We start from the raw sequence: 21,651 nt of genomic DNA, 5'->3' as shown, positions 1-21,651 counted from the left end.
TAAGTTTGTGGGGAATGGGGTTGTTGATAGGGGTCAGATCTTGTAGGGCCATCTAGATTATATGGTAAGGCCTGGGAGATTTCCTTTTTCCTAAGAAAAAAGGTGAAACATTGATGGGCTAAAGCAGGAATGTGACATGACCCATTTTGTTTAAAGCAGAAAGATGGCCTCAATTAAGGTTGTGGAAGTAGAGAAGTGAACGATTTAAGAGAGATTTAGGAAGGAGATAGAATCTATCTGATGATAGATTGGGTATGAGAATGACAGACACCATGATGAGGCCTGGGTTTCTGGATGGATAAAGGTGCCATTCAGTGAGAAGGGAAGTAGGATTGGATTGAGGGGAGCAGGGGATATCACGAGTGCAGTTTAGATATGCTGAGTTTTAGGTCAAATAACAACTTCCAGAAAAAGCAAGTGAATAAATGAATTTAATTTTGTATATGCCTTACTTAAAGAATGGCAGCTAGCATGGAACACAATACCCCAGGTATAATCTGTCTTAACATTACAGAGTACAGTCAGGTAGTTTTATTTCCTGATGGGAATATCATATTTATATCGAGACTTGAGTCAGACATACTTATTTAAAACTTACCTCTTTTTAGAAGAACCTGAGGTGGCTTTTACCATAAAAATAATCCAAATAAAATAAAAAATAACTATTAATAGTGTGGAGTCCTGGTCGCACAGTGGTTAAGAGCTCATCTGCTAACCAAAAGTTCTGTAGCTTGAATCTATCAGTCGCTCCTTGGAAACCCTATGGGGCAGTTCTACTCTGTTCTGTTGAGTCACTATGAGTTGGAATTGACTCAACCACAATGGGGTTTTGGGGATATTAATAACTAATCATTTTGAGGTGCTTGCTCTGTACTTAGAAACCCTGGTGGTATAGTGGTTAAGAGCTACGGCTGCTAGCCAAAAGACTGGCAGTTCAAATCCACCAGGCACTGCTTGGAAACCCTATGGGGCAGTTCTACTCTGTCCTACAGTGTTGCTCTGAGTGGAATCCACTCAATGGCAACGGGTTTGGGGTTTTTTTTGTTGGTTTGTTTACTCTGTGCTAGGTGCTGTCTAAGCACTTTATGTGTATTATTTCATATATTCCTAAGAAAAATCCTAAAAAGTAGGTATTGTTATCAACCACATTTTATAGGTGCAGAAACTGAGGCATGAAAAAGTTCAATAATTCACGCAAGGGGACCTGGGCAACGAATGCTTGAGATAAGATTCCAGTCCAGGCAAAATAGAAAGAAAATAGATTTTAGGGAAAAATGGAATAGTTCTGAACTTTCTGTTAATCATGGTAAAAAGGGGCACACTATTTCATAGCTATCATAACCAGAAATGTAAAAGCATACCATCATACTTTACAGGAATTTTTCATGTTATTGTATTCTGAAAGCCATCTTCCACATGGGGTATTAATTGGCTGTGTCCCTAGTATCAGTTTTGCGGTTGATGTTTTTATAATGGCATCACTAAAGTTATTGATGGTGGTTCTGTGAGGGTCTGTGCCAGTGCTTCTTAAGAAGGACTTTTTCCTTCATGATAGAATTACCTAGTGAACAGTTTTACAACTAGAAATCCTATTTACCTCTCTCCTGTTCCCATTGTCCCCAAATACATGTGTGTACACACACACAAATAACACACTGACACCTACCGTTACTGGGCATGCCATGATTTCTCCCTTCCACTTAAAAAAACACTGCCATGGCAAGTTATTGTTATCAGGAGGGATATTTCATATTTCTCAGCTATGTTGGGGCAGAAAATAGATTGTTAACCTTGTGATCAGGCTAATGTTATCCAAGTGTATAGACTGCCAGTAACATCACTCAATCTAAAGATAGAGTGTAATATACCCTGCCCTAAATACCAACTGGATACTTATTAGGGGCGGGATCGGAGCACTCTGAAGTTTTACTGTCCAACAAGGGACTATGTATGTTGTTATATAAAGGCAAATTCATGAATTCTGGAAATGGTATGAGCAGTTTAGCATTGATATTCTGTTCTAGAAGTGAAGAATGTGACCAGTGTCCTGAGTGTGGGCAGGGAAGGAACATTCTGCCCAGAAGAAAGGTAATGGCTCCAGCATGAATGATCATGACGTGCATGAAGAATTTTAAGTTTGAAAGAGCTGAGGATGTGGCGGCTTCAGGATCTCTGTGTAGGAGGGATTTATGAGCAGTAGTTCCTCACTGTTTTAACAGTACATTTTTAAAATTTAGATCATGGGTTAATTTGGAGTGACTTTGTGGGCCATGCTGATGGAGATTATGGCAAAGCAGCTGGAATGATAGGCAAAGATCATTTTTTGGAATGCCTTAGAATACTAAAGGATCTAGATTTTTATCCTGATGTGTGAAGGGTTTTAAATAGGAAGTGTTGTGGTTAGACTTACATTTCAGAAAGAGTAATCATTACTTGTGTGGAGAGAGATTATAGAGGGCTGAGACCAGAGGCAGGAAGTTCAGGAGACTATTGAAGTAGTCTAGTCTGGAGCTGATGCAAACTAGGGCAGTGGCATTAGCAGTAAAAAGGGAAGGACAGAGATACTGAGTAGGTAATATCTGCAGAATTTTGAGACTCAGGTATGAAGGTGAAGAGGGATTGAGGAGTAGTCCAAAGTTTCAAGCTTGGGTAGCTTGTTGGAAAACTTTACCCAAGCCTTGAAGGGGAGGAGCAGAAGTTTGGGGAGGTTAGGGGCAGAGATTGATTTTAATTTTGTCAAGTTGGAGATGCTTGTACGCTCTTGGCTAGATGATGTAGGAATTGGGAGTGGGGGAGGAGGTAGGTGACAGCCGAAGAAAGTTTAATAGTAAAGAATTTGAGAGTATATAAATTATATAAACCGACTGAAAGAGATCCAAATTTATGCCTATTCCAAAGAAAGGTGATCCAACAGAAAATGGAAATTATTGAACAATATCATTAATATCAAACACAAGTAAAATTTTGCTGAAGATGATTCAAAAGTGGCTGCAGCAGTACATTGAAAGGGAACTCCCAGAAATTCAAGCCGGATTCAGAAGAGGATGCGGAATGAGGGATATCATTGCTGATGTCAGATGGATCCTTGCTGAAAACAGAGAATACCAGAAAGATGTTTAACTGTGTTTTATTGATTATGCAAACATATTCGACTCTGTGGATCATAGCAAATTACAGATAACATTGTTGTCATGGATTGAATTTGTCTGCCAAAAATGTCTGTCAACTTGGCTAGGTCATGATTCCCGTATTGTGTGATTGTCTACCAGTTTGTCATCTGATGTGGTTTCCCAATGTGTGGTAAATTCTATCGCTGTGATGCCATAAGATGGATTGGTGGCAGTTACATTGATGAGATCTACAAGATTAGTTAGTGTCTTAGGCCAATCTCTTTTGTGATATAAAAGGGAGAAGCGAGCAGACAGACAAGGGACCTCATACCACCAAGAAAGCAGTGCTGGGAGCACAGGGAGTTATTTGGATCTGGGGTTCCCGCATGGAGAGGCTCCTAGTCTGGGGAAGATTGATGACAAGGACCTTTCTCTAGAGCTGAGAGAGAAAGCCTTTCCCTGGAGTGGATGCCCTGAATTTGGACTTCTAACCTACTAAACTGTGAAAAAATCAATTTCTCTTTGTTGAAGCCATCCGCTTGAGGTATTTCTGTTATAGCAGCACTAGATGACTAAGACAATTGTGCAGAATGGGAATTTCATAACACTTAATTGTGCTCATGAGGAACTTGTACATAGATCAAGAAGCATTCGTTCAAATAGAATGAGGGAATACTGCATGTTTTAAAGCCAGGAAAGGTGTACGTCAGGGTTGTATCCTTTCACTATATTATTCAATCTGTATGCTGAGCAGATAATCCTAGAAGCTGGACTATATGAAGAAGATGCAGCATTAGGATTGGAGGAAGACTCATTAACAACCTGCGTTATGTAGATGACACAGCCTTACTTGCTCAAAGTGAAGAGGACTTGAAGCACTTACTGATGAAGATTAAAGACCACAGCCTTCAGTGTGAATTACACCTTAACAAAAAGAAAACAAAAATCTTCACAACTGGACCAGTGAGCAACATCATGATAAATGGAAAGAATGTTGAATTTGTCAAGGATTTCATTTTACTTGGACCCACAGTCAACACCTATGGAAGCAGCAGTCAAGAAATCAAAAGACGCATTGCATTGGGCAAATCTGCTGTAAAAGATCTCTTTAAAGTATTAAAAAGCAGAGATGTCACCTTGAAGACTAAGGTGCAACTGACCCAAATCCATGGTGTTTTCGGTTGCCTCATATGCATGTGAAAACTGGACAATGAATAAGGAAGATCGAAGAAACGATGCCTTTGAATTATTGTGTTGGCAAAGAATATTGAATATACCATGGAATGCCAAAAGAACGAACAAATCTGTCTTGAAGGAAGTATAGCCATAATGCTCCTTAGAATCAGGGACGATGAGACTTTGGCTCAGGTACGTTAGACATGTTGTCAGGGGGGATCAATCCCTGAAGAAGGACATTATGCTTGGTGAAGAAGAAGGTCAGTGAACAAGAGGAAGACTCTCAATGAAGTGGGTTGACACAGTGGCTGCAACAATGGACCCAAGCATAACAACGATTGTGCGGATGGTACAGGGCTGGGCAATGCTTTGTACTGTTGTACATAGGGTCACCATGAGTCGGAGTCAACTCGACGGCACTTAACAACAACAATATATAAATTATTATTTAAAGAAATGTGGCTATGAAGAGAAGGACAGATGAGAGGGTGATAGCTAGAAGGTATAGACTGGAGCTGTCTAATAGAACCTTCTGCAATGATGGAAATATTCTAAGCCTACACTGCTCAGTAAGATGGCCAGTAGCCACATGTAGCTGTTGATCACTTGAAATGTGGCTAGTGTGATCAAGGATGTAAATTTAAATTTGATTTAATTGTAACTAATTTAAATTTAAATAGCCTCATGTAACTGGTGGCTATCATATTGGACAATGCAGAGTTTACTGAAGGCTTTGTGGTTAACTGATTTGTTTAGATGGGGATAATTTTGACTTTGGCTATGGGGAAGCCCTAAGAGAGAATGAGGTTGAAGAGAGAGGAGAGTGATGATGATGGAAGGTTCTAGAATCATAAAGAGGCTTATTCTTGAATAAAGAGTGCAGCCTCATCCCGAGTCTGTAGGTAGCAAGAGATAAGGAGTGGTACAGTTGTAAACAAATCTGAGTTGAGCAAAGTGCAGCCTAAAATCTCTGAAATAAAGGGTAAAATTATTTGCTTAATCTAGGGTAGCAGTGGTGACCAAGAGAGGCAGCCACCCAACGACAGTATGTGAATAGCTATTGATATACAGCTGAGATTGGGAATCATAAAATTGTGGGGGCAACAGAATATATATGTGTTTTTCTCTAATTGCCATCAAAAGTCTGGAGATAATAATTGAAAAATTAGTTATTAGAGAGATCTCAGTTGGATATGTTCATAGTGGTTGTGGTGAGAGGACAAAGTATTGAGAAAAGTGGAGGTGCTCATGAGGTGGTCATGAAAGTGATTACTTGCAGAATTATAGGAAGGAAAATAATTAAAGCTGAAATTGAATGACTATCTGGGAGAAAAAATGGCTGTGGCCAAGGGATGTAAATGCAAAGAAGTTGAATAGCCAATACAGTTAGGAATAAATGGGTAGAAAATTTAGGAAAGGAAGTGATTGGATCTGAGAATAGGATGATGATGTCTAATGAGGTGGAGAACTCCGTGTGATAAGACTCAGAGCTTGGCCATGGAAGGTGATGGCTGAAGTTAAGGAGAGCTTAAGGTCATTAAGGCAGAAAATACTAAGATAAGGATAGGTTTGGATGGGTTTTCAATAGGATTCTCACTGATGAAAGATAATGCTAAATAAGGAAGTCATAATACCATATTTTACATTGTAGCTTCCCTTTTGAAATATAAGCTGAAAATGCCCACAAAATTAGGCACACACTATATCTAGACTTGAACTCTAGAACTTTGGGGAAATGAAAAGTAGGATGTCCTTTCTGAGACATTCACTTTTCAGAAAACAAATACTCAAATGTGATTAGCAGTGTATTTAATCATTCATATATATAATTTAATTTGCTTTCATAAATTTTATATTGTATAAAATTTTATTCTCTCATACTTACATAGAGAAAATCCAATCGTCAAGATATCTAGACAAAAGAACTATTAGAACTTCAAATATAGATTTGTGTGGTGTCCTATTTTTTCCAGAGAAAACTATTATTATTCTCCTAACTTAGCTTAATTAGTCCTGCTTTGTTTGAAACCCATGCAGTTTAAATAGGATATTTTTTAGGATACAGGAATGTAAGCTGCTTTCTTTTTCATTCTGAGTATTATCTGTACTTACAGAAATTACGGTCACTTATCCTTTCAATATGTTGTAAAGTGAAGGTAAAGCAAAGCCGCCACAGTTATTTGGTATGAAAATTTTCCATGGAGAGAGAATCTTAACTTTCTCTTGATGTTAGCATAGTATTGTGTCTCTTATGGTTGAGACACTAAATTGGAAGCCTTTCAATTACCTTCCAGTATGAAAATCTGTCATTGTTAGTGTTATAACTTTTTAATGTCTCTGAGAACTCTTAAGTAAACTTTACTGTGGAAAATGTTGTTAAAGATATGTGGAATTAAGCAACATGTTACTCTTTTATATATGGAATTCCAAGCCCATATAGTTCTTGTATTCCTGTCTGCATGAAACCATCATTAAGAGTTTTGGACTCTCTTTAAAGGGAAAAATATTGCCTTGAATTTTTGATGTTAATAGGGTTTGGCATTGGCCCAGGGATTATAATGTCATTTTGCTGCAAGCCATATTGAAAAGAGGAGCCTGTTAGAAGTGTAGCTGATATCCACAGCTACGCTAACTTTATGAAAATTAATTAAAGTGTCTAGATAGCCAGACCATTTCCCCCAGAAACTAGACCTAAAGACTCAAATATTAAACGGTTAATCATATATAAAATATTCTTTAACAAAATTCTGTATTTAGTCCAATTAAACCTTATAATACTATGGATTTAGTTAAATGAGGACTTGAATCACATTCTCCCAGATGTATAGTGAGTGAATGTTTCATTATAACTAGAAGGCCTGTAACTTTTCTGCTAACACCGGCATTATGGTAGAGTTCTTTTAGGTCAAAGTTCTGTTAGACCTAATTTAGGCAAATTATATTAAAGGGATCTGTTTCAGTGCTATACATTCCTAAGGGAAAATGCTGATTTTAGACAGAACTACTTTTATACTTTTAACATTTGGTATCACATCCTAGGCTGGGTTGAATTTCTTAATTTCTCCTACCCGACCAAATTGGCAAGCACCAAAAATGAGTGCGGAAGGCATGACTAGGCATTTTGAAAAACTTGTAATGCTAGGATCTTAGGGTCCAGCCCTGCAGAGAATTAGACAATACAGAATTTTTTGGGGGGAGGGAAGGAAGAAGAAGATGAATTTTTGTGACTGTGTCTTGAGCTGTTATCTGGGTAATGTCTTCAGGGCCCTGCAGTAGACAGCCACACACTCAGACTGCTGATAGGATACTGCTGGTTGATGACTGTAGTTGCTCAGGTGAAAGTCGTTAGCAAGTGGCCTACATAGCCGGTCTTGGCATTCTTTGGTGCAGTTGCCGAATGTGGTGAATAGGAGTTCAAAGAAAGATACTGGTGCTTATCAACCTTAATACTTAGATATGGGAATATGGAAGTAGTGCCCTGCTAGGGCTTTCTGTAGGAAGCTGTCGGTGAGTAGTATGTTTACCCAGTGAAGGTTGAGTGTCTCCCTGATAAGCCAATTTAAAGGGCTTGAAAAATGTCTACTTACATTTGACTTAGGGAGCCCTGTTAGTGCAGTGGTTACAATGCTTGGCCGCAAACTGAAATATCAGCGTTTTGAACCCACCAGCCGCTCTGTGGGAGAAAGATGTGGCAGTCTGTTTCTTTGAAGGTGTACAGCCTTGGAATCTCTATGGGGCAGTTCTACTCTGTCCTATGGGGTCCCCACGAGTCAAAATCGACTTGACGGCAGTGGGTTTGGTTTTACATTTGACTTTCACAAAAGACAGGCGTTGCAACATAGAAAGCGATGTAGGGCTATGCTACTCAAAGGGTGGTCCAAGGACCCAGCATCACTGGTACTACCTAGAAGCCTGTTAGAAATGAAGAATTTCGGGTCCTCACCACAGGTCTGCTGAATTTGAATCTACAGTTTGACTAGCTCTTCAGGTGATTTATATATACCTTTAAAGTTTACAAAGCACTGATCTAGCAGTTAAGATTTTGTTTTCTTGAGGTTGCAGAGAGAATTATAGGGGCTTTTGATGTCATGAAATTAAGAAGTTTATTTTAATTACTTTAAGAATTTGTTTAGTGTTTATTTGTAAGTGATAATGCAGGTAATATATTTTCTTCTTAGTAGACTTTCTTTTTAGAGCAGTTTTAGATTTACAGAAAAATTGTGCAGAAAGTACCCACCTCCCCTGCATATCATTTCTCCTATTAACATCTTGCATCATATTTCTTTTAAAAATCATACTAATTTTTAAATTTTTACTTATAAATTTATAGCCTTAGTAAAATTGTATCTGCCGTGATCTAAAGACTCATTAACGTTAATTAATCAAATAAAAACAAATCTAATAAAAATAATCTGTGGCCATTGAAGATATCAAGCAACAAGGAGGTGCCAATTGGCAGGTATTATTTTAGTACTTATGGGTTGCCAAACACTGTCGAGCACTGTTGCTGTTAAGTGGCCCTTGAGTTGGCTTCCACTCATGGTGACTTTAACAGAAGTAAACATTGTCTAGTCCTGTGCCATCTTCATGATAATATTTGAGGCCATTGTTGTGACTGTTGTGTCAGTCCATCTCATGAAGCGTTTCCCTCATTTTTCCTGACCCTCTACTAAATGTGATGTCCTTTTCTAGCTATTGACCTTTCCTGAGGATGTGTTCATGGAAAGCGAGACAAAGTCTTGCCATCCTTGCTCCTAAGGAGCATTCTGGTTGTTATTACTTCTATGACTGATTTGTTTGTTTTGCTGGCAGACTATGGTGTATTCAGTATTCTTCAGCAACACCACAGTTTGAATGCATCAGTTCTTCTTTGGTCTTCCTTTTTCATTGTCCAACTTTTGCATGCATATAAGATGATTGAAAAGACCATGGCTTGCGTCAGGCACACGTAAGTTATTAAAATGATATCTTTGCTTCTTTAAGATTTTAAAGAGGTCTTTTGCAGCAGATTTGCCCAATGAATGTTGTTTGAGTTTTTGACTGCTCCTTCTATGGATGGTGATTGTTGATCCAAGTAAAATGAAAATCATTTACGACTTCAGCGTTTTCTCCATTTATTGTGATGTTGTTTATCTGTCCACCAAGCATGGTGGAAGAGCTGAATGGCTGGGATACATGATTGTTCTTTGGAGGTGGCAGAAGATGATATTGCTTCAACCATCCTCCTCTTTGTGCAGAGAGGAGGCCTTTGGTTGCCCTTTGTAGCAGGCATCTATATCAACTGTCACACTTGTAAAACTGGAGATTCGGATGGGTGTTTCTGGGCCTTTGTGACCAGCAGTTTCCCCTCCATGCTCTTCTTTCTCTGTGTTAATGTTCTGAGGGATTTTTTTTCCTTTCATCTTCGGTTTGAGACCCTTAGTCTCTGATTGAGCTTTTCTTGCTGTGGTTGTTAAATCCTAGGATAAAAATGCCACAGTTCTGACCCTCCTCTGACAGTCTGGTGAATTCTATGGGCTGTTTCTCGGAATGGTGAGGGCTAGAAGCTGAATGATATGCTTTTCTCATTCTTGTGCACTCATGATAGCTGGTCATTTGTGAGCCAGCTGTTTCATGGGCAGCAGCTTCAGGGTGGGGAAGCTGAATGCCAGGGTCTTTTCTGAGGGGAGAATTGGAATGGCTCACTAACACAGCACTCAAGGTACCATTAGCGGGTCCTACTGGTCCTTCACATCAGTAGCCCATGCAGCTGGGATGCTAGTGATATAAAACTAGACCAGGCTCTGGAGGTTCTTTATTGAGAGGCATGAATATAACTAGTCTTAGAGCAGAGCCACGCACACCTTGGACCCTTGCTGCGCTGAGTGCAGACCATGAATGTGCAGTGAAATCCACAGGGGTCCATGCAGCTCGGCTTTCAAAAAAAAAAAAGTATCCTGTTATTACTTTTTTAATACTGTAAGTTAATGATCTATTATATCATCTCAGTATATTTTTAAGACAGTAAGTTATTAATGTTTTCTGCACAAGTGTTTTAACTATTCGCTGTATATGTCTGAATAAAATTCTGTTTAAGCACAAGTATAAGATTGTTTCGGATACTTGTTAGATTAAGTAAAATTCATTTATTTTGAAGTTAGTTCTTTGAATCAGTTTACTGTATCTCAAAAAATGAACTTATCCTTGTCCTATATTAGTAAGGGTAAAGCTAAGTGAACTTTCATAATGGCTTGAGGATAAAACCAAAACCCAAAACTGTTGCCATTGAATCGATTCCAACTCATAGTGACCCTATAGGGCAATAGAACTGCCTCATAAGGTTTCCAGGGAGTGGCTAGTAGATTCAAACTGCCGACCTTTTGGTTAACAGCCGAGCTCTTAATCACTGCACCACCAGGGCTTGAGGATGTTGTTGTTAGGTGCCGTTGAGTCGGTTCTGACTCACAGCAACCCTACGCACGACAGAACGAAACACTGCCCGCTCCTGTGCCATCCTTACAATCATTGTTATGCTTGAGCTCATTGTTGCAGCCACTGTGTCAGTACACCTTGTTGAGGGTCTTCCTCTTTTCCGCTGTCCCTGTACTCTGCAAAGCATGATGTCCTTCTCCAGGGACTCATCCCTCCTGACAACACAGCCAAAATATGTAAGACCCAGGCTTGCCATCCTTGCCTCTAAGGAGCATCCTGGCTGCACTTCTTCCAAGGCAGATCTGATCATTCTTTGGTCCACGGTATATTCAATATTCTTCACCCACACCACAATTCAAAGGCGTTAACTCTTCTTCGGTCTTTCTTATTCATTGTCCAGCTTTCACATGCATAAGATGCAATTGAAAATAACCATGGCTTGGTTCAGGTGCACGTTAGTCTTCAGGGTGACATCTTTGCTCTTCACCACTTTAAAGAGGTCCTTTGCAGCAGATTTGCCCAATGCAATGTGTCTTTTGATTTCTTGACTTGCTTCCATGGCTGTTGATTGTGGATCCAAGTAAGATGAAATCCTTGACAACTTCAGTCTTTTCTCTGTTTATCATGATGTTGCTTATTGGTCCAGTTGTGAGGAATTTTGTTTTCCTTATGTTGAGGTGCAATCCATACTGAAGGCTGTGGTCTTTGATCTTCATTAGTAAGTGCTTCAAGTCCTCTTCACTTTCAGCAAGCAAGGTTGTGTCATCTGCATAATGCAAGTTGTTAATGAGTCTTCCTCCAATCCTGATGCCCTGTACTTCTTCATATAGTCCAGCTTCTCAGATTATTTGCTCAGCATACAGATTGAATAGGTTTGGTGAAAGAATACAACCCTGACGCACACCTTTCCTGACTTTAAACCAATCAGTCACCCCTTGTTATGTACGAACAACTGCCTCTTGATCTATGTACAGGTTCCTCATGAGCGCAATTAAGTGTTCTGGAATTCCCATTGTTCGCAATGTTATCCATAATTTGTTACGATCCACACAGTCGAATGCCTTTGCACAGTCAATAAAACACAGGTATACATCCTTCTGGTATTTTCTGCTTTCAGCCAGGATCCATCTGACATCAGCAATGATATCCCAGTTTCCACATCTTCTTCTGAAACCGGCCTGAATTTCCAGCAGTTCCCTGTCAATATACTGCTGCAGCCGTTTTTGAATGATCTTCAGCAAAGTTTTGCTTGTATTTGATATTAATGATATTGTTCTATAATTCCCACATTCGGTTGGATCACCTTTCTTGGGAATAGACATAAATATGGATGTCTTCCAGTCAGTTGGCCAGGAAGCTGTCTTCCATATTTTTTGGCATAGACGAGTGAGCGCCTCCAGCGCTGCATCTGTTTGTTGAAACATCTCAATTGATATTCCATCAATTCCTGGAACCTTGTTTTTTGCCAGTGCCTTCAGAGCAGCTTGGACTTCTTCCTTCAGTACCATCGGTTCCTGATCATATGCCACCTCTTTATATGGTTGAACATCGACTTATTCTTTTTGATACAATGACTGTGTCTATTCCTTCCATCTTCTTTTGATGCTTCTGTGTCATTTAATATTTTCCCCATGGAATCCTTCACTATTGCAACTGGAGGCTTGAATTTTTTTCTTCAGTTCTTTCAGCTTGACAAACACCGAACATGTTCTTTCCTTTTGGTTTTCCGTCTCCAGCTCTTTGCACATGTCATTATAATACTTTGTCTTCTTGAGCCACCCTTTGAAATCTTCTGTTCATTTCTTTTACTTCATCAATTCTTCCTTTTGCTTTAGCTGCTCGACGTTATAGAGCAAGTTTCAGAGTCTCCTCTGATATCCACCTTGGTCTTTTCTTTCGTTCCTGTCTTTTCAATGACCACTTGCTTGCTTCATGGATGATGTCCTTGATGTCATTCCACAACTCGTCTCGTCTTCGGTCACTCATGTTCAATGTGTCAAATCTATTCTTAATATGGTCTCTAAATTCAGGTGGGATATACTCAAGGTCATATTTTGGCTCTCATGGACGTCCTCTGATTTTCTTCAGTTTCAGCTTGAACTTGAATATGAGCAATTCATGGTCTGTTCCACAGTGGGCCCCTGGCCTTGTTCTGACTGACGATATTGAGCTTTTCTGTGGTGTCTTTCCGCAGATGTAGTCAATTTGATTTCTTCGTGTTCCATCTGGTGAAGTCCATGTGTATAAAAAAAGTCGCCGTTTATGTTGGTGAAAGAAGGTATTTGCAGTGAAGAAATTGTTGGTCTTGCAAAATTCTATCATTCGCTCTCCAGCATTGTTTCTGTCACCAAGGCCATATTTTCCAGCTACTGATCCTTCTTTGTTTCCAACTTTCACATTCCAATCACCAGTAATTATCAGTGCATCTTGATTGCATGTTTGATCAATTTCAGACTGCAGCAGCTGATAAAAATCTTCTAGTTCTTCATCTTTGGCCCTAGTCGTTGGTGGATAAAGTTGAATAATAGTTGTATTTACTGGTCTTCCTTGTAGGCATATGGATATTATCCTCTCACTGACAGCATTGTACTTCAGGATAGATCTTGAAATGCTCTTTTTGATGATGAATGCAACACCATTCCCCTTCATATTGTCATTCCCAGCATAGTAAACTATATGATTGTCCGATTCAAAATGTCCAGTACTAGTCCGTTTTAGCTCACTAATGCCTAGGATTTGACGATTACATTCCATTTCATTTTTGATGATTTCCAACGTTCCTAGATTCATACATCGTACATTCTGGATTCTGATTATTCATGGATGTTTGCAGCTGTTTCTTCTCATTTTGAGTCATGCCACATCAGCAAATGAAGGTCCCGAAAGCTATACTCCATCCACGTCATTAAGGTCGACTCTACTTTGAGGAGGCAACTCTTCCCCAGTCATCTTTTGAGTGCCTTCCAACCTGGGGGGCTCATCTTCCAGCACTGTATCAGACAGTGTTCCGCTGCTATTCATAAGGTTTTCACTGGCTAATGCTTTTCAGAAGTAGACTGCCGGGTCGTTCTTCCTAGTCTGTCTTAGTCTGGAAGCTCAGCTGGAGTTTGTCCTCCTTGGGTGACCCTGCTGGTATCTGAATACTGGTGGCATAGCTTCCAGCACCACAGCAACACACAAGCCCCCACAGTATGAGAAACTGACAGACACATGGAGGGCTTGAGGATAGGTTGGGAGACATATAAAAAAAAAAAAATCCGTGTATGCATATGTATACACACATACACATATATACATATATAACATACATACATATATATGTATTACACATATGGGGGGAGGGGGCATGGGCTTTTTGCGTATAGCTTTTATGACAAATATTTAATGCCCTTATGTGGTTTGAACCTCGTGGTTCCAACGTGGTCTTTTTTGCTTTAAGATGATATAATGGTTTCCTAGGGAAAAAAAAAAGCAAAACTTTTTTTCATGGTAGCTTTTTCAAAGAACAAAAATTAGGGCAGAAGTGAAAGGGAGACTTTATGATTATGTTTGACTTCCAGGTTGGAATGAAGTTAAAAAAGAAAGGCTAGGAAGGAAAATGGCAGCTCCAATCTGAATGACTTATGAAGTTAAGTCCTCTTATAAAAAAAAAAAAAAATTTTTTTTTTTTTATATAGCAGGGAAACAGAAGGCTTAAGAAGGAGGAGGGGTTGCCATTAGTAGAGGAGATACTTGTATCTGATTGGGGGTTTGTATGTTTTTAGCCAGTAGTTTCCAATTTACATTTTACCCTTGATAAGTATGAGCCACTTAAATAAGACTGAGCTCTTATTTCTTATTTCATTGTCTATGCTGCCTGGTATACTAGTAGATGTTCAGTAAATAGTGTACAAATCTTGGTGCATACTCAGAGATGGATGTTTAGGGGCTGTGCTGAGAATTCTACCACAGAAAAATCTATGTGTAGGCATGTTATGTCTCATAATTTGGATAAATGTTTGATTTCAGATCCAAGAGAGTGAGGCCCAGGAGACCAACCTTAAAAGTGTTTGAATATTTTATTTATAAAACACAACACACACAGATTTAAAAAATCAAAACTTAGCCTAGTGGAATTCTAATTAATAGCTGAAACCTGCTTTGAATAGGACTTTATTAAAATATATTTACATGTGAATATAAACTGTACTGATTAGGACTCTGGAGTGTGTCTTATAGGTTAAATAACCTTTTTTTGTTTTGTTTTGTTTTACCCTCTACAGAACTGGCTAGATCCTGCAAAAGAAATAAAGAGACAGCTGCGAAGTGAGTATTTAAATAAGCATACTTTGAAGTTAAGTTAATCTTTACATTCATCAATTTCCATCTTTAATAAAATTCATACAAATGTAGACTAAATAGAATAAGTGCTAAGATTGTGATAGAATGAACATTTCTATTTTGCATTTATATTATAAGTTAAGAATGCTAGTCATTCTTGTATAGAATCATGACTTTATTTTGTACGTTTCTTTGGGGACTCCTGTTGATCAGGAGGTTCTAGAGTCACAATCCTAAACATTCCCTCACAATGTCTACCTATGAAGTAACATAGGTGACCTTTTTTTTTATTCTGAGAAAAGAAGGAAGAGCTGCTTTTCTGTAAATTTCACTTTTTATGAATATTTTACTTTAGGTAGACCTGTTACTATCGCTTTTGCCTCCATATTTTGGACACGAATAAATAATTAGTAAGCATATGTCTGGCTCCAGAGACATACACGTATACGGTTTGGTAGATGTACTGGAGTGAGGAGTCTGGCGGTGAAAAGCGTGTAGAGCAATTTTTTCAGTTCTCTGAGGTCTCTGCCTTCACATTTGTTCAACAGTCCAAGGCCACTTTATGTGTTCTTTGAGTTTGGATTTGTAGGTAGGCTTGCTTGCCCCTCTCTTCTGGTTTCCCACTTGTCCTCATTTGTAGAATCCCAAAATGACTCAAGTGTTACACACTCCTCACCAGCTTCAGTTCCCTCTTCAGGTTCTGCCTCTGGAGGTTGCCTTGCCTCTGGCTGATAATCTGTGGCAAGAAATATCACCACAGAGAAATTTCTGATAGGGATCTAGACACTTGATTCATGGCAGGGTCTATGAATGACTGAAGCAGAAAAGGTGGGGAGCCAAGAGCAGCTGGAATTTTTAGACAAGGTGACAAGCATCTGAAGGGTGGTAAATTCATAACAACCCTTCTGCACTTTGGGCCTCAGAGCTGACCGAGGAGAAACCATATCCTCGTGTGCCAGGCTGCAAAATGCCCTTTGTACTGTTGATTTCATTTTCCTAATTATTATTCCTAGCATCAAGGCACTAGAACAGATCTATACTTTCCCTTCTCTTCTTTTCTATCTACTGTCTCTCATTTTAGTTTCTCAACATTTCTTTGTCCTTTGAATTAACAATATTTTTGGTAGCGTTTCCATCCTTTTCCCCCTTCCTCTTCTCTCTCTCTTTTTTTAATTTTTATTCTGAGAATATTTTTTCCCATTCCCTCTCCTTATACACTCATTTTTGTTTTTTAATGTCGCAGATCAGAGTGACCAACTTTCTTGGTTTGCCGGGAACTAAGGAGTTTCCTGGGATAAAACTGGATCAATCCCAGGCAAACTTGTTGGTGACCCTACCTTTGACTATGTTCCCTGGCTCCCCATGGTTCCCTCCTTCCTTTGCCCCCTTAAACTAGTACGAGCCGTGCTTGCACCCTTGTTTGTTTTCTCTCTCTCATTATCTTTGTGTTTCACCCAGTTATTTCTGTTTCATAAAGGAAAAAGAAAAAGGAATAAGTAGACAGAGATACATTATGCTCACATTATAGAGGAACTATACCAGAAAGTTTTGGAACTTTTTCCTTTGTCTCTTCCACAGTTGTGACATGCTCTGCATGAATGCATGAATTTAAAAAGATAGAGATGCTTGTTTCTTACACTGTCTCTGAAACCTGATCTGTCAAGTGACCCAATCCATTGAGAGAACAGGATAACCTCTGAAAGATGCTCAATAATCCATTGAGTTGTTTTCTATGGTTTTGTTTTGGTTCTTGTGCCATTCATTTCGAAGTCATGGGGAATTCCTAACTTTGGGAAGGCAGAATTCTTGCTGATTCTGAATTACATTTCTATGTTTTGATTATTCATGAAGTTATTTTAGACTTTTCACTTGTGGTTTGTCAAGTGGGATAACAGTAATAAGTAGTATTTGACTTTTTCAAACTTTTGAAGGCAGGCCTTTAAATGACGTTCCTGTGCTGTCATGATCATGAAAGCAGGCTGAGGAAATGAAGTTTAGCTGTTGTATTTACCTGTCTCTTTCTGCTAGTGTTAAAATGGGCTAAATAAAGAACTGCTTGTTTTATCTTAGCCTAGACTCTGCTATGATTTTGGTTTTTTTCCAGCTAATAGGCAATTAATAAAGGTAAATATTAATCTTTTTTTGAGTTAGTTATGACAGATAACAATCTAATATCCCTGTTTTAAATTTGCCTTAAAATCTTTATGTCCTCATATGTACAAAAATAAGACCACACACATACACACACGCACACTATATATGACAGGGTAGAACTGTCCCACCCTAGGCTATACTCTTTACAGGAGCAGGTCCCCAGGTCTTCTACGTAGCAGCTGGTGAGTTCTAACTGCCGACCTTTCAGTTTCAGTTAGCTAATGCACCCGCACACGCACACACACACCCCTGTAAAACAGTTCAATAAACTATGGAATATACATATATTCCATAGTTTTTTAAATTTTGTTTTGCCAGTTCAACTGTAAAAAGTTGTATGGAATATATTTATATGCCATAGTCTTTTTTTTTTTTTTTTGGCCAGGTGTACAACTTATTATTTTTTGCAGGCATACAACTTGTTGACTGCAATTACAATAATCGGCTGTGCAACTTTACTCTCAATCAGTGGAATCTGTCCATCACTGTTACCACCTCTGTTTCCCCCTCCCTCCTTCCCCGGTAACCACTAATATATTTTTTTCTCTGTGCATTTGCCTTTTCATGTAAGCGAGGTTATACAATATTTGTCCTTTTGTGACTGACTGATTTCATTCAGCATAACGTCTTCAAGCTCTGTGCATATTGTACCATGGATCAAGACTTTGTTTCTTCTCCTGGTTAAGTAGCAGTCCATTGTATATATGTACCACATTTTGCTTATCTGTTTGTCTGCAGGTGGGCATTTAGGTTGTTTCCATCTTCTGGCTATTGTGAATAGTGCTGCAGTGAACATTGATGTGTATAAGTCTCTGTTTGAGGGTCTGCTTTCAAGTCTTTTGGGTATATACTTAGGAGTGGAGTTGCTGGGTGGTATGGTAGTTCTGTTTTTAGTTTTTCGAGGAACCTCCACATTGTTTTCCACAATGGCTGTACCATTTTGCATTCCCACCAGCAATGGTTAAAGGTTCCAGTTCCCTTGCATCCTTACTAACATTTGTTATTTTCTGGGTTTTTTTTTTTTTTTTCCATGTCTTAACCATCCTAGTGAGAGTGAAATAGTATTAATAGTATTTTCTTGTGGTTTTGATTTGCATCTCTGATGGCTGGTGACGTTGACCATCTTTTCATGTGTTTGGTGGCCATTTCAATGTTCTCTTTGGTGAGAGGTCTATTCAAGTCCTTTGTCCATTTTATGATTGAGTTGTCTTTTTTTTCTTAAGTTGTTGAAATTTCATATGTATTTTGGTTATTAGATTCTAGTTGAGTGTATGGTTTCCGAAGATTTTCTCCCAGTCCGTAGCTTGTCTTTGCACTTTTTTGGTAAAGTCTTTTGATGAGTAAAAGTTTTTCATTTTTATGAGGTACGATTTATTTATTTTGTCTTTTGCTTTTGTTATTATATTAGGTAATCCATTGTTGAAAGCATTGCCCCCACTGCATTTTCTTCTAAGAATTTTATGATTTTAGTTTGCACATATAGGTCCTTAATTCCATTTTGAATTTGTTTTTGTGTATGGTGTGAGGCAATGGATCCTGTGTAATTTTTCTGCAGGTGGAAATCCAGTTTTCCCAACACCATTTATTGAAGAGACCCCTCTTTACCCATTGAATGGTTTAGCACCCTTGTCAAAAATCAGTTGACCATAGATGTGTAGTTTATTTCTCTACACTCGATTCTGTTCCACTGGTCTTTGTGTCTATTGTTATACCAGTACCAGGCTGTTTGATTACTGTAGCTGTATAATATGTTTTAGCATCCAGAAGTACGGTTTTAAAGGAGCCCTCCTACTTTGTTCTTCCACAGTTGTTATTGTTGTTAGTTGCTGTCACATTTGTTCTGACTCATGGCAGCCCCATATCTGCAGAGTATAACTGCTCCATAGGTTTTCAAGGCTGTGAGATTTTGGAAGTAGATCGCCAGGCATGTTTTCTGAGACACCTCTGGGTGGGTTTGAACTGCCAACCTTTTGGCTAGTTAAAAGGGCTTTTTCTGTAGCTAGGTAAAAATTATAATAATAATATATAAATAAATTAAAATTTTAATTGTGATTCAGGCCTATGGGCAGTATTGGTGCGTTTTAACGATTTTAATAATTGGAAATATCACCTTAAATGTGTTTGTTTTATTAGAAACTTACCTATGTGATAATATCCAGGCAAGCATTGTGACCTAGAAAACAAGTAAGCAAGGAGGCATTTGAGAAATAATAATGGGATACAAGGCACTGAAATCAACCCCAAAGCCCACTCTTCAGACAAAGATTAAACAGGTCTATAAAACAAAAATAATACATGCAAGGAATTTGCTTCTTAGTTCAATCAGATACAGAAGACCAAATGGGCAGCTCCTGTCCAAAAGCAGGATGAGAAGGCAGGAAGGGACAGGAACTGGTCGAATGGACACAGGAAACCCGAGGTGGAGAGGGGGAGTGTGCTGTAACATTGGTGGGGATTGCAGCTAATGTCGCAAAAACAGTATGTTTATGAATTTTTGAATGAGACATTAACTTGAGCTGTAAACTTTCACCTAAAGCACAATTCAAACGAAAATGGGATACAAGGAAGTTTTTCTTCAAGTCCATAAATTTCTGATCTCCTGAGGCCTTCATATATGTGTAGAGTAAAATAACTTCACACAGCGCACACACACATGTGCACATTTTCCTTTAGAAATAAGAATACTATGCACTTTGAGGAAAACTCTGAATTTAGGGAGTGGAATTCTTTGAATCTCTTTTAGGTGACTAATACCTGCCCTTTTCCCATATTTTTGTCGTATTGTTTTGATTTAATAAAGCCACCTAAAGCATAACATAACAAACATTTGTTAAATATTTAATGTGTAAATAGCAGTATTTTAACTTTTAGTAAGTCATTTATGACATTGTTTTTTTCATATATTCATTCTTTATGGCACAACAGAGCAAAGTATGTTTTATAGAAGTATACTTACACCTACTCTGTAAAACCTGGGAAATAATTTTATTGTCCTAAAGTATTGTGGAGTTTGACCACACTCTCCCTACCTTGAGATCTCCTTCAACAATTCCTTCAAATAGCCCATTAACCATTTTCAGAATAGGTATTATGATCACTTGATCATTACCCTCCTTCCGCCAACAGTATAGAAATCCTAAAACGCTTTTTTTTGGTTTTTGAAGAATGGAGAGCTTGTGGTACTTGAAAGTCCTGTGGTTAAAACAAATCTTATCTTAGAACCATTATGTATAAGTTATATTAACATATTTGCATTATGGATCACCACAGAAAACATTTGCTGAAGTTCCAGTAAATGTTTATAAAAAAGTGCACGTATTATTTTTTCATAGTGAGATATTTATAGAACTGATTTTTATTCCTTTTGTTTTTGTCTTGTAAATGATACCACTTTTCTTTAATTAAAATACATTTCTCTAAACCACCTTACAGTGGGATTAGCCTGAATTGTTCACATATTGACCTCCAGGTTTGATCAAGATAAATGGGCATTCTGTTGGTTGGATAACTAGCCATCATATTTAATAATTACAGATCTTCCCTGGCTGTTCACCTTTAATGTGAAGTTTTATCCTCCTGATCCCTCTCAGCTGACTGAAGATATCACCAGGTACTTTGTATTTGTATTGAAGAATGAGCCTTTACTCATAGCTTTCATTTATTTCTGTGCTCCGGGAGAATGGTGTTAATTTCAGGATTAAAAACCAAAGCAATTTTTTATAAGCTAAATTTTAGAAAGTGTCTTTGCAAATGGGTACTCCCAAATAGAAATGTTGCCAATTAAAAAAAAAATCTATACACTTTTCTTTTTTCTTTCTTAATTTCTCCATTTATATTCAAGTAGTGGATTATTTTTAAAAATTATATTGCTAGCAACTTTGTTTCTGTGTTATACTTTAAAAAATAACTGATATTAAACATTTCAGATTTTAATAATAGGATATTTTTATTGTGTAACATGCATGTGCCTGTGTACTAGTCTCATATTGCAAAGATGATTTAAGGATTGAAAAGTGAAATTATTTTAAAATGTAAATTGAACCCTGCCACAAACAAAACACAAGAAGCAAACTAATGAGGTAGCATTACTTGTGTTGGATTTCATACATAGATTTTCTTATTTCCATCTCCTGATTGATAGGTTGTCTGGGCTATAGGAACATAGGTTTAAATTGTAAGTAAAGGATTCAATTCAGGAGGAAGAGAGCATTTACTGATATGGAGAGTACATGAGTATTTGAATGGTAGCCGAGGGATATTGTGAATCAACAAGTACCTTGATATTTTAGTCCTATTAGACTGGGTACGAGTGACAGGATTTCTTAGTTTAGGTGAGAATAGGTATATAGAATAATTTTTAAATGTTTTTAAAAAGATTATTTGTATGGCCACGGAAAACTGTGCTGCAGTGTAAGTACTTTCAGAAAACTAGAGGGCCTTGCAAAAGATTCTGCATATCTGTGGCTCCTGTGCCTTTGAT

At 38.2% G+C, this 21,651-nt stretch overlaps 1 protein-coding gene across 14 annotated transcripts in view; it reads left to right on the top strand.

The window, feature by feature from the left end:
* EPB41L2 (erythrocyte membrane protein band 4.1 like 2) overlaps positions 1-21,651 on the top strand; it is a 266,903-nt gene that overhangs the window by 177,151 nt on the left and 68,101 nt on the right. For all 14 annotated transcript variants that reach the window (XM_064290827.1, XM_064290860.1, XM_064290856.1 and 11 more), the window contains 2 exons: positions 14,960-15,002; positions 20,706-20,781. In XM_064290827.1, coding sequence (XP_064146897.1) covers positions 14,960-15,002; positions 20,706-20,781 — 119 coding nt within the window. The remainder of the gene's footprint in view (positions 1-14,959; positions 15,003-20,705; positions 20,782-21,651) is intronic.

The sequence above is a fragment of the Loxodonta africana genome, chromosome 1 (genome assembly GCF_030014295.1).
Source record: "Loxodonta africana isolate mLoxAfr1 chromosome 1, mLoxAfr1.hap2, whole genome shotgun sequence".
Classification (NCBI taxonomy): Eukaryota; Metazoa; Chordata; class Mammalia; order Proboscidea; family Elephantidae; genus Loxodonta; species Loxodonta africana.
The sequence above is the reverse complement of the archived record's forward strand: the minus strand, read 5'-3'. Positions and strand labels throughout refer to the sequence as shown.